This window comes from Falco punctatus (assembly GCF_963210335.1).
Source record: "Falco punctatus genome assembly, chromosome: Z".
NCBI classification, from domain to species: Eukaryota; Metazoa; Chordata; class Aves; order Falconiformes; family Falconidae; genus Falco; species Falco punctatus.
In genome coordinates this window covers 46,766,725-46,781,253 of record NC_137586.1, presented here as the reverse complement: position 1 = coordinate 46,781,253, position 14,529 = coordinate 46,766,725, and the positions used below count along the sequence as shown (strand labels likewise).

Sequence of the window (14,529 nt, the reverse complement as noted above, 5' to 3'; positions counted from 1 at the left end):
AATCTTCTGTATTTGTTTTGTTCCCAGTTTCCTCATGACTGGTATTCCCTTTTCCCACCAGAGGCAGGGAATTCAGATGCCCACATTTCTTACAGCATTGCCCTGTCTTTGATGTTCATGGGCTCTATTTTCAGGCAGCTGGGAGAGAGATGCCTTTCCCTGGTTTTGTTCTTGGAGGTCAGTTTCGGAAGGAAAAGCCTACAGTCCACACTGCCAGTTAAGATGACCAAAATATGCAGTGACTATGCTTTTCTTTTTGTTTTTATATTTGGGAGTGTCACAATGAATATGATAGCTGACTGGTTTGCCTTAATTTTTATGTTCAGCATAGTCTTTAGATATACTTGTGTCTGTGTGTTTGTGCATGTACAAAAACAAATGTAAATTTGCTGTATTTTCAGCCACCTGCTTTTTGACACTGTAAGCATGTACTTAATAAAATGTTATAATTTGACTGAAACCTGGTAATCAATGATAAAAAGTTGCATAAATAGATGCTTTTAATATAATATTTTTGAATAAACACCTAGCCTTGATATTTCTTTTAGGTTTTCTAATGAATACTTGTCCTTTAAGTGACCATAAGTTCTTTCTTCTTTATAAATATCTTATAATATCAACCGTGTGTGGCCTGTAGGAAGCTAATAAAATAAAATACCACTCCGTTAATTAGTTAGAAATACTACGGTTAGAACACCAGAAATACTGTCATCAATACTGCAAGTTAGAAAAAATAGTATTTCCCATTATCTATCCAAATTACACTGGCCATTAAGATGCAAGAATACAGTTAACAAGAAATTGAAACTCGACTTAACTAACCTAGACTGGTTTTAACTGGGAGCCGGCCCACCCCTACCTTGAAGTGGATTTTAGTCATGGGTGGTCAGACTATTACAATCTCTGCAAGTGGAAGCTGAAACAGTAAGCTTTGTACTTTCCTATTCATAGGTGAGGGGGGGATGACAAAAGTATAAACCAGCAGATTCATATAAGCCTTTATTAGCCACCAATATTTAGGGAAATTTTTATTTCAAAGAACATGGAAGGAGTAACCTCTGTACCCCCGAGCAGAGAGTCTGATGTTGCATTTCCTTGTATGCAAGCTATAGGCTACAGTGACGGGTGCATTCCTGTGCTATGATGCCAGCCACTTTCATCCTTCCTGTGTCTCAGTGTACAGGAAAATAATTTTCCTAGTCTCAAAGTAAACACATAGTACTTAGCCTATGGCCTCATGTAGTTTTTTAAAGTAATGCCTTCATATAAGTATTGTAACTTCAGGTTTAGTTCTTGATCTGTGTGGTTTTGCATTGTAGTAATATTTTACAACTAAAAATGTTTTCCATAATTGCTGTAGGAAGTTAAAAGAAGAATATTTGTGAAGTTTCAGTATAACTTCAAAGCTATTGAACCATTTTGCTGCTTAGTGTAAGCAACATAGCTCCAAGTTGGAGAAAGTCTATTTCACAGTAGACCGTACATCTTAGCACAAACCTTTTATAAACATGCAATATATTGTTTATTAATAAAGCATTTAAGTTATATGTATATTTATATGCAAGTCTTTTCTGCTCTTTTATTACAAGAACATAACTTTGGAACATATTTTTCTAGAAATAGTATTTGGAGTATTGAGTATTTACTAGTGATTAATGAAAAAAAATCTTACAGACACAGTTGAATTGCTTCTCGAATAAACATTTTGGCAATATTTTGCATGTCCTCAGTTTACATGAATCACAAGGCCTGTCTACACATCACACTGAAGTACGCAGCTGCCTTACCCAGCACTATCTGAGCTAAAAGTCAACTTAAGAGCCGTATGTCTTTTAGAGAAAAGCAGCTCTCAATTGTGAGCTAGCACTTCATCATGTTACAGTACCAATTCAAGTAGGCATACTATTGTGTTGCATAAATTAATATTACATCATGTGTCTGGAAGCAACTTTGTATTGAACTTCAGAAGCTATGATTCTTCATCCTTGCCTAAATACAGGTTTTGAATATTACTTCAAATAATGACTAATATTTGATTTTAGATGGCTAGAATAACTCAGTTTCATGTAATCTGATTTTTATAGTAAATACAGTATTTGCAAGCTACTTTTGCTTCTTGGTATAATAGAAAAAATGCTTTAGGCCATTTCGTCACACAAAATGATTAATTCAAATTATAGTGGTCTGTATAATGTGGCTAGATACTAGGATAGGATTTAGTGATATTTTATAACTAATTTAAGCCTGGGAAAAGTAAAAATAGTATTATTTCTTTCTATTCTTTCATATAAATTTACCATATAAGCCGTATCTTAATCAAGAGACAGTTATTTGGGTGTCATCACTGTTTCCTTATTCAATAATCATAACAAGCTGAATACCCATTACAGTCATGGTATGATAATATACTTATGAATAGAGACAATGATTAATTGTTTTCATTTTTGTTCAGTGATTTATGTCTCTGTTTCATATGCCCAAAAGCATTTTTTGTGATTAAAGAAGTCATCTTAAACTTTGGTTGATTTCATCATGCATTCTCCTTTCATTACCAATTTTTGCAACTACTTCTCATTCTTTATCACTTTTCACATCTGTTTTGAAAGATACAACGTGGACAATTATACAGCATAACAACACCAACCTAACCAGAGTCAAAAGTGCTAATCGAGAGAACCCCCACACTGTGTCTTTCAAGTACTCTGCCAGCCTAGACCAGCTTCAGGCCACAATTAACCATGCAGAGCACTGTGAACAGCAGCTTGCTTACCACTGCAAAAAGTCAAGGCTGTTAGATAAGCCAGGTAAGTAAAGCAGAGAAATTGTATTATGCTACATAGCGCATTTTATTTTACTGGCTACTGAAGGTATTTATTGCTATCAAGGTTATGGCATTTTGCTGCTAAAGAGCCTGAACTACTTTAAATAGATCTTTGAAGCAGAAAAACAGAAATGTCAGTTCATAATGATCTTTGTTCGAAGAATTAAGTGCTTTCAAAGTTAATTTCTCTTATAAGTCTTTGAAATTAACAGGGATTATTATTAACAGAGCTCCTGTTGGTCTGCCTTCCAGGGATTTTTAAATTTTAATTAAGGAATTAGTGAGGAAATATCTCCTTAAAAGAACACAAATTACTGCATAGATATCAGCAGAAGTTCATCACTGAATGTTTTTGAACACTATAAAGAGCATATTTTGAGTTCTTGACAAAAAAGCATTGATAACATTAAAATCCATTGTTCAATATAAGTATTCACTAAAAAAAGCAATAGTTAAAATGTGGATTATTGTCAAATTATAATTGTTTTAAGAGAAAAAATCATGGAAATTCTCTGACGTACTTAAAGAAAGATTAAGTTATGTAGTCTACTTAAATCTTAACTCACTGACACAGAGCTGCTGATAACAGACTTTGCTTTGAAAATCCATTCTATGTAGTCCAAATAATGTGGAAGTAAACATCTCATTGTCTTGTGTCTTTTGAAAAACTAAATGAAATTGCTTGACTTGTCCACCAGAAACTCTGAAACTGCTCAATTTAATTTCTTGGCGTTCTTTCCTACTAAGCAGAGAGCAGGCCTCTGAGTGCAAGTCTCTGGTTTTCTCTAAACTCTTTCCTTACGTATTCTTTCTTCCTAATTATGTCGTAAACACCACTGGACTTCTTTGACTAGAATTCACTCTTGGCAGAATATCTGCTTGAAAACTTCTCTGCGGCCATAAATGAACCTACTGCTTAAGATATCCCACTGAACCTCCATTTTATGTATGGACTCCAAGCCTGTTTTACACCAAGCAAAGGGTTTCAAGGTTGTGCTTTCTAGGTATTTCATATCTTTTGGCTACTAACTGTCCCATAGACTAAGTGAAAACCCTGAAAAACCAATAAACCCTACCTCTCCAACTCCCCAGTTTCAGCAGCGATCAAGCTAGAAAGCATAAAAAATATTTAGAACTAAGAAGAAGACAATGGAAGACCCAGGCAAGCAGGACCTTCTACATTTTTTTGTGATTCGATGAGATTGCACAGAAATGTAGTTTTCTCTAGAAAGCTAAAAAAGTCCAATCAGTCAATTGCGTTCAGCCATATAATATTTAGTTTTGAATGCTAGGAGTAAATAGGCATGGGGCAGTTATTTGTGAGTTCTACAGATTTTCTGAAATCATTCTTTGCTTAAACATTACCATGGACTGTACCAAAATGCAACTTGCCATTCTTCTGAAGAGTGGCCTTTAGTATGTTTTGAAAAAGAGCACTCTAAGGTAAGAGAAACCTAGGATCAAGTGACGGTCAGTCTTTGCATCTGCAGTGAGGCCACTTAAAAAAGGAAACACTGAGTTTTGTGATATAGGGATGAATAAAAACATTTATTAAAGAGAATTATGGTTTATGATTCCCTTACTGTTTGAAAGCAGCCAGAGCCACATTTTTATAACTGTTTAAAAGATCTATTAACTTTGTCTTATCTTTTCTAGTGTTCTTAAAATAATTTTCAGAATTTTATATTCCAGGATTTAGATCTGCCCTTTTTTAGTTCAAGGGTAGTGATCATGGTGGATGACTTAATAAGGATGGATCCTTTTGACCCATTCAGTCATGGTAACAGTAAAAAGAGATTAAGTTCATGGGAGAAGATGTCCCTCTGTAGATACAGACTGCCCTGTGCTTTGAAGGGCTAGGTCTCACCTACAAGGGGAAGTGGGGTTTTGGTTTTTTGGTTGTTGGGTTTGTTTGGGGTTTTTTTTCCCAAAAATATTATATGTGTTTGTACTTCTTTTCAGGAAACTCAGTAATCCATGCACCTAGAGTATCCTTTGAAATAGATGTTTTCAGCATCTGAATCACATCAGCAGCAAACTGTATGAATTTGCACAGCCTTAGAATTGTAGAATCACAAATCAATGAGTGGCTGAGGTTGGAAGGGATGTTTAGAGGTCACCTGGTCTAGTGCCCTTGCTCAAGGAGGGCCATCTAGAGTCAGTTCCCAGGACCATATCCAGAAGTTAAACACATACACGCAGTATATATATAGTATGTACAGTCTTAGAAGTAGCCATGCTATCTACTGTTAAGGACAACTGGCAACACTTAGACAAGCCCTAATTACAGCTGGGACTCATCTAAACTGACAACAGTCAGTGTGTTATGAATATATTGTGAAATACTTTTAGTCTTTCAACACAACAAAATGTAAGCCCTAGGCTTTTGTGTATGAGACTATAAAAGGAAGTTTTTCAAATTTCCTCCAATTTATCTTCTTCCTTCTACAAATATAAAAGTAGAATATGCTGATATCATGGAAAGGGAGAATTCTAGTATCTTTCGAAAATGTTAAGGTCATGCCACTGCATAAAATGCATCTTTTTTTTATCTCCTGAATATCAGGCGGAAAAGGAGTGAGGGATCCTCTCATGTTTGTATGCATTTTTTCTCCAAGATATATCTTTCAATTGAAACATATGGACTGAAGACAGAACATATTACTTGTTCCCTCTGAAGAGTAGTAATTTAATATTTAAAACTGTTACCAAAAAATCTAGTTCTGTGTTTTTGTGTGCTTTGAAAATATATTTCTCACCTATATTTATGTGAAACATATAATTTCTAGACATCTCTAGCCGATATGCATTCTAACTTTTAGTGTCTCAGTGTGACATAGTACCATAAACTTTAGAAGCTTTATTTGAAATTTTTGTAAGAACATTGCAATTATAAGTGTGAATTGTAGTTAAACTTTATAGGATGCTCTGTCTATTTAGAAGAGCTCAGAGAGCTAAATAAGAATTCTTTTTTAAATAGAAATGCTTAAAAATTTTAAGGAAAGTTTAAGAAGTTAAAGTGACTTAATTTCAAATTTTGGACTTGCTGACTTAGCTGTTATTTCATCTACTCAGCATCTGAAGATAGTTTTCACCAAGTTTTCCTGTTTAAGATCACCATTATGTATTTGCTTGCTGGTTTTTATTTATGTTTCTTTAAATGATTTTACAGTCAGAATTACAAATCAAACAAGCAAAAATCAATCAAGCACACATAACTAATAAGTGAAAGATATATGACATTGAAAAATATTCAAAATACATTTTACTGAAAAAAGTTTATTCTATTTCATGTATTATGGACACCATGAAATATCAGAGCTTGAAATGCAAATAAGTGTGTTATCAAATTGCCTGCAAAATTTAAATCCTCCCACTCCTGCTATCTGTGATCTCCGCTAGCTTTGCCTGACAAGTACAAAATTTGATGATGGTCACATGAAATTTTTTTGGAATCAAGCAGTCAATGTAGCAATTCTAAACTGACTGTATTTTAAGAATATGTTATACTCAATCAGCCTGGATAGTGCTTGCAAAGAAGTCACCTGTTAATACATTTGCGTGATCATTATGAAGAAATCTCTAGCCATTTTAATTAATAGCTTTATTTTACTTGTGCAGTATTTTCCACCAAAACAGGGATAGCAATTTAAGCTAATCAGTATGAACTTGCAGCATTTCAGTAAATAGTCTCTCCTCACTCTTCTGTATGAATAAAAACCTGAGTCTAACTTTTAAACATAACCCAATGTCCCTAGTGAAAGATTGGGAGTATTAATTCATGACTGCAGTATAAAGCTCAGACATGCTGTTGAAACAGCAGAAATATTCTGCTTTTTACTGTCTTAGTTGTTGGAAGCTTTTTAAAGTATTGTCTGATAAATTATTTATAAACTGTCTCCAGGTTTTCTTCCTCCTGTGATGTCTTGCAAACAAAAACATTGATATTGGACATTGATGCCATTATGCAAGTTTGGCTTTTCCAGAAACTGCTTGCCCTGTTTTTTGGCCTGCTGGGTTGACAGTTGTGTGGTAATGAATGCAGTCAATATGTTTACAATCTGAGAGATTGTCAGCTAACTGAAGTCATATCTAACAGTGAGGTTTAATAAGCAGTGGCAGTTTTAAGTAAAGCTGAGACTAGGATAAATTCCAGCTTCTTTGTGGGGGCCTGCTGCTCAAAACTTGGAGCTTCAGCAACAGCAATAAGAAGTGCATCTATAAGAAACTATAATTTAACAGTACGTGATTTCTTCTCATGCCTTGACTTTCATGCATTGAATCTATCATCTTTCCTTCTCATTTGAGATGGTTTCTCTTTATGCTTCATATCTTTTAGTTATTTTCTGTTCTGTGTCTAATTTCTGTTGCTGTGCCTGCTTGGCAGCACCTTTAAACTTAATCTGCAGTACTGTAACATTAAGGAAACATCCAATTTTATCATTTTGCTACAAACAATGCTGACTGAATGCACCACACAGAGATGTAATAGTCCTGGGAAACCTCAGTTCTGCTTACCAGATACATCAACTTGCTTATGGGAGCAACATCAACATGATTTCTGAGTGTATAAATTATTAATCTGCTGCCTGTGATCTAACAACTGTCTTTATTCATTTCTGATTAACACCACTATTCAACTGCTTAATGTCTTTCACAGATAGGGGTAGTAATACTCTGAAGTACTCTTGGTAGTGGGACAAGACTGTTTCGGCATAGCTTTCCTGTAACTATTCTCATTCTATTGCTGATAGTTCTGTAATCTGAAATTGATCTTTACTTGGGAATATAAACTACCCTCATTTTTAGTGCAGTGGCATCTTCTTTTTCATGGACCATTTTAAAATGAGTTATATAAATGGGCTTCTTAAGATAAATGATTCTAATATCATGGCTGGCTGAGCTAGGAACTGTGAGTTCCATTTTCCAGTAATGCTAGCAAAAATCTGTGACAATCATTTAATACCTGATAATGAAGTATTAGAATGAATAATTGCTTACAAATAAAGGTAGTAATTCTCTCCCTCCCCCCCACCCCTCCACCCCACCCCACCCCCCGTTGTTTAAAGTTTTTAGATTTGAGGAGTGATTTTTCTCTGTTTAACCATTTAGAAATCTGCTTGTACAAGAAAAAATGAGAGAAGTAGGAGACAAAACTGGGCACTGATTTTCTCTGATCTACCTTTTAGATGGGGTGCCACTGAGCTGGTGGATTGGAAGAACCAATGAAACACAGACTTACTGGGGAGGTTCCTTGCCTGCTGCACAAAAATGTGCTTGTGGATTAGAGGGGAACTGCATTGATTCCCAGCATTACTGCAACTGTGATGCAGACAGAGATGAATGGTGACGTCTTACTGTTGATTAATCACAATACTTTTTTTCCTGGAAAGTAAATTAAAAGCATATACAGATTTTAGCACATTTAGAACAGCAAGGCCACTGTAAATTTAAATTACTACAGTGTTACCCATGTCTTTGATATAGGACATACTTCCTCATAAAACTCTAACTGTATACAATATTGCTAATTCTTTCATTCTGAATTCTGAGGAAGGTTTAATTTTATACAGACACTTTATCTTTGTGTGGTGTATTGCATGTTATGTATTAAGACATTAGCTCTGGTCTTTAGTAGAACTTCAGTTATTAGTCTTAGAATACTAAAAGTAATTACAGCTAAAATAAAAGTTTCTGAAAAAAAGTCAGTTAACCTTTAGCATACTTTTTAACTAAAACTTTAAGAATTTAGACTTTTTACCCCCTTTTTTGTCATCTACCACTTAGATCATCAGAATTGGACACACTCGCTATCAGCAAAGCAAAACACTCATATAGAATCCTATTCTAAGAGCATGGAAGGCTTTCTAAAATGTTCATCTTCCACTTGTGCTTATCTCTGATGTTATTAAAGATACCATTCAATTGAGTAATATAAGAGATTAATTCCTGTTACAATGTCAAATCTGAACCTGACTTTTCACTTAAAAGGACCAGATACAACTTTCTCAACAATACCTCCACTGCAGTACAGGACTTCATAAAGCAGAAAGGGACTTTTCAAATGAAAGCTTTTCTGTTGAAGAAACTTTTAAGCTTTTAAACTTTAAAAGTATTTTTAATTTTCATAAATCCAATTCAATGAGTGTGTTAATGTATGCATGTTAATATATATTTTTTTGAAATATGTGTTTGAAAATAGAAAAATGCAAGGAAATTATTTAGAGACATCTTCATGTGTCCAAAATAAAGCAATGCATTGTTATTATATCAAGCTAGATATTCACTCTTCCTTTAAATAAACAACTAATTAATTTGGTTGGAAAATGTTTATTCTCTCATCATGAGCAGGGAACTCAGCAGATACAGAAATGAAAATACAATGAAGGGTTACTCAAAGAACAATTCTTCACAAGCTTCAAAAGATTCTGTAGGGAAAGAATTTGCATCTGCAGTAAAACTCAAAGAGTGATATCTGCCGTGCTCATTCTAATAAAGAGATTAAACAAATACATAGAACGCTAGGAGTTTCCCTATTATTGAGCTGTACAATTTTTGATGCCTAACAGCAAAAGTGGTAAAAGATAAATGCTTTTTGAGACAGGATTTTGAGGAGTTGCCAGCATATGTAATACATTCTTGCCTAGTTTTGTCATTCATTTAATCCATCCTCACACACATAAGTTAATTTATAATCATTAACGTACTTGTAAATAAAGTAGATAGAGGATGGCATGCATGTCTTCACTATAACCACTTTCAGTAAATTGCATATGTTGATGAGTGTATTACATTGAAAATATAATTATTTTTGCTTTGTATTTCTGTATGTGTCCACTTCTGATATTTTAGTTTTCATTTTAAGTGGAGATTTATCCCTGTAACTGCAATGTTATGGAGGCTATGTTTACACTTATTTTCGTAGTTGTGCTTAATGTTATATTTGGTTCCCAAGAGACTACTGGTTTGAATCAGTTGACTCAATAATGTTCGTAGGGCAGAAAAAGTAGGTGGAAGCTGTTCTTCTTTGAAGTGTTTTCTGAACACAGAAAATCAAGAGTTACATGTGTTGCAGTTTTGAAAATATGGTATTGATATTCTATTTTGATAGTGACATCATTGTATTTTATAGTTTGGACATAGATTTAGCTCTAAACTCCTTGTTTGACTGTTCCAAAACTTTAAGTCTCTAAAAATCTAAAATAAAAAAGACATGTTTTTTAAAAAAACCCTGCTCCTAAAGATTGACAAAACTGCAAATCCTCTTTGCAGAACTAGTTTCTACTTAGTTTCCCTTTATCTGCAGCATAGTTTTACAGAAGTGAACAATTTAAGTGTTTTGGGCATTTTTTTTCAGTTCTAAAATATCTGCAATATCTCACCTCATAAAAACTTCAAACGTTTTTAAGAAATGTTTTGCATTCCTCCCTTACAAAAAAAAACTTTCCTGAAAAAAATTGTACATTTGTTTGCACTGTGCTCCAAAACAGATAAATAGAAATTGAATAGAAGGGAAAGATGGTAATGTTAGTAAAGGGAGGGAGGAGACGAGCAAAAATCACTAATTTCATTCAACATAAGGTTGGAATCTTTTCTCATTGTCTCAGTCCCAGTGCATGGTGTACTGAGAGAGGAGATTACTAAACCCAATCACATTCCCAGAGGAACGTGGCTTGCTTGCTGAGGTGTGTGTCTCATGTTTAATCTCTGAGCAGTGTGAGTTCCAGATTGCCTCACCTCTCTGAGATTGTACTATTGTCTCTGAGATATTTGCTTTGCCCATTAAAAGGAAAATTCAACTATAAGTGGATTGAATGGACAGATAGATTTTTCCAGAATGACCATGAGTGATTGAATATTTCCATGGGTTCAGGGGAAGCAATTTTAGGGCCAAAACTGGTGCTTATGAAATTTAGAAATTCAGTTCCGACATTAAATTAACAACGATTTCAAATGAGGAATTTCACCTAAGATTGCAAGTACTGGGTGTGTACTCTGATGCTAGGTTGCATATTTCCTTTTCTGCTAATTACATATTTGCAGCATATGCTTTTTTTTCCTGCACACTCAGCCTGACTTAATATTTTTCTATTTAATTTTTAACATTTTTCAAGGTAAAAAACTGAAGAAAATATGTTAAACATATTTGAAAATTATACTAAGCCATTTAATATTCTTTTATGAAGAGACAGGCCATTATAGATACTGTATATTCCTAGGAACATAAAATTACTGACTTGAGCAAATACATTAACTTAGGCAGCCAGTTTGGTACCCATTTGTGTCAAAAAGTTTTTTCTCATACCTTTGCAGACAAGCACAACAGTAAAAATACCCACTTCGCATGAAATTATTTCATTCTTGTCAAATGAACACAATATTAACACCAAAGCATACATTTGTATTTATGGCTGCTTGTATTGCCCTTAGAGCTATGCAGCACATTTTTTCAGAATTTAAATATTTCCTTTCCCCTAGCAATGTGTCAATGAAATGTTTATCAGAAATATTTAGCACAGCTGTGGCTTTCATTTTACCTTTACAGGACTAATGATACTGGATTCCTCTCCTACAAGGAGCATCTACCAGTAACTGAAATTGTGATCACAGATACTGACAGACCAAATTCTGAAGCAGCTTACAAACTGGGGCCTTTGCTTTGCCGTGGTGACAGTAAGTAACAACTGCAGAGTTTTGCTAAGCAACAATGGTGTTTGACTGCAATACATTTTAAAAACTGTTTGCTCAACAGCCTAAGATACACTTTTGAAAAAAAATTCACCAAGTTTTTTTAGTAATTAGAAAGGAAAAAGACAAAGTGTTATGGTCCAATGCAAATCAGGGTAAAATTGTAAAGATACGTTTTTGGAGATACACAACAATAATGAAGACAGAAATAGTATAGTGTTCAAACTGGCATTTTGAGTACAAAATCCAATGTTTTTATGCAATTTGAATTAAGTTATGAATAAAGCATTACAAGAAGGGGAATTTATAACAGGTTGACATATCTTGGGGACATACCCTTCACTAGATATGCACGCCTCCATCACCAAATCGTAGACCTATTAATTCTTCTGAGTATTTGTGCAACTAGGAAAACTAAAATATGGGAGATTCATCCAGTGTATACAAAATATATGAGCAAAAATTCGACTCCACATAAGAATTTAAAATTTAGAAATTTATACAGTAATTCAAAGAGTAAAGTTTATACATCCTGAATATGTATGCAGTAACCAGGAAAACATAACGTGTGAAGAAATGATTTAAAAGTAATAAGACAACTGGAGCAAAACTGATATCTTACTGATGATTTGTGATGACATTTCTGATTTCATTAATTTCCATCTTCATTGGCAAGGAAATTAGATTTGGTTTGTGTTCAATAGTAAACTATTGCACAAAATTCTATGGCTGCTGCTGTTTCTAATCAAAAGTCAGGAGAAGCAGTGATATAGATCATCCTAAATATCTTAAGTGAAGAATTGAATGGGCAGGAACTTTTCTAAAGTTAAGTAAGGGATTAAAATATTTATTTAAAATGCTTAATTTCTTTATCAAATGCTACCCTATGAGTTTTCATAAACTTCAGATTGTTTCAAATAATTACAAATTTCTAATTTTATTCCTTATGTGTTTTTACTCCTTCAACATATGATGTTGTGTTTGTTTTTCAAATTTCTTCAGCCTTTATGAAAAGGAGGAAATGAAAGCCAGTAAAGAAGTACTTGAAAAGAATTGCTGAAATGTACTTATGTACTTTTAGGCTCATTCATGAGACTGCATGGATAAATAAATATAAATTTGCATGTATTTATTTTTATGTCATCTCTGCTTCCATTCCTGTGACTTGTCAGGGCAATTGTGCCTGGAAGATTTGTTAGCAGATGTGTATTACAGCAGTGCATTCAAATTTTCTTACAAAAATTTATTAGGTATGAAAAGAAACCACCCAACATCCAACAAACCTTTTGGTGCTTCCTTTTCACTTGTCTGGAATTTGGTTGTGAGCTGATGACTTAAACTACTTATTAAAGGATCATTAAAACATGAGGTTTAAATCATAATCCCATATCATATATGGGATTATGGTATAATTTAGAGTGAAGAGGACCTTAAGGAGGTGTCTGGCTTACAGCAGGATCGGGCATGAGCTTAGACCAGGTCTTTCAGGGCTTTGTCAAATTGGAGATTGAACCCTCAAAGTGTGGAGCCCACACTAGTTCTCTGGGCAGCCTGCTCCACTGCTTGGCTGACTTTGAAGATTTCTTTTTCACTTCAATCAAGTGTGAAATTCTGTTGTTTACTTATACCCATTGTCCTTGATATTCACACAACAATGCAAAGAGCCTGGCTCTGTCTTCTTGATGATTTTGCCTTAGGTATTGGGGGATGCTGTGAGGTCCCTGACAAAGCTGTTCCTCCTCCAGGCTAAACCAGCCCTGGTCCCTCAGCCTGAAGGGCAGGAAAACTTCTCCAGACCAGAACATCCTGGTGGCCTCCCCATACATGCTTCTCTTCATCAATTTTTTTGTTTGTACTGGAGGGCCTAAAATTGGAGGCAGTATGTAGATGGGGTCTAACAAGTGTTGAGCAGAGGCGGGTAACAGCCTTTCTTAATTGACTGGCTATGCTTATAGAGCCTATGGTACAGAAGGCTTTCAGTATAGCCAGGGACAATGAAATGAGAGACAATGACAACGATGAAACAGAAATATTTACAGCTTGTGTAGTACTAATAAGTGGGGAGAATTTCAATTTCACTACTCACCAAGTTCCCAGCTACTATTAATTACATAACCTGACCCCAATTATCACAAATCTTAAAACACAGAAGCCAGCTAGCTTCCGTGGGTGAATCATTAAAACATACAGACAGTTCTGACACCCATTGACCTCCCTGCCTTTATTTGATATTTGCTTAGTTTGAGTGATTGAATTGCTGCAAAATTTCACACTGATGCTAAATGATCACAGTATTTCTAGACAAGCTGAAATAGAGAAGTCTAAAATATCAGGAGGACAAGCACAAGAAGTCATCTGAATGTCAGAGAAAATTTTTGTAATATCAGACCATGTTGTAGAATTTGTCTTCAGAAGGAAGCAATTTGGCACTGAAATAATCTCAATGAAAAGATCTTTCAGAATATAATAGTTAATGCTAATAATACAGCAAACACATTGAAAAGGAACATTCACTTTAATTGTTTAATGAAAGCAGTAATAATGCAATTTTATGAGGTGTTTATATCATAAAGACCAAGATAATTAAGAGACAGCATGCTTTTAAAGAGGTAGGGACTAAAATTTGATAAAGCAATACAGAATTTCTGAAAGAAAAATTAATGTAAAATCATAGAATTTTGACATAAAAATGAAGTGCAAGATGTTAAGTAAAATAGTTGTATGACAATATAACATATATAGACATGAAGTATCATATAATATGTTATATATTATTTACCATATGTTTTGTATCATGTGTTTTATATAATAACTATAATATAGCATTATCACACAACTTTATTACTTGGATTTTATAGAATAATAATATTTAATATAGGACATGTCATAGGTATATATATTTTGTATTGTATTAAATCATATTAATATCTTTGCTCATATACAACATAATTATATACATTACAATCAACATTCTATTCTATTATTTTAATCATCATACTGAAACTGAGTGTATGTCTTAC

The 14,529-nt window shown here is 34.1% G+C and overlaps 1 protein-coding gene across 1 annotated transcript in view; it reads left to right on the top strand.

Moving 5' to 3' along the window:
• CNTNAP4 (contactin associated protein family member 4) overlaps window positions 1-14,529 on the top strand; it is a 275,901-nt gene that overhangs the window by 221,821 nt on the left and 39,551 nt on the right. The window contains exons 13-15 of the mRNA XM_080373008.1: window positions 2,607-2,804; window positions 8,011-8,167; window positions 11,367-11,494. Of these exons, the coding sequence (XP_080229134.1) occupies window positions 2,607-2,804; window positions 8,011-8,167; window positions 11,367-11,494 (483 nt within the window). The remainder of the gene's footprint in view (window positions 1-2,606; window positions 2,805-8,010; window positions 8,168-11,366; window positions 11,495-14,529) is intronic.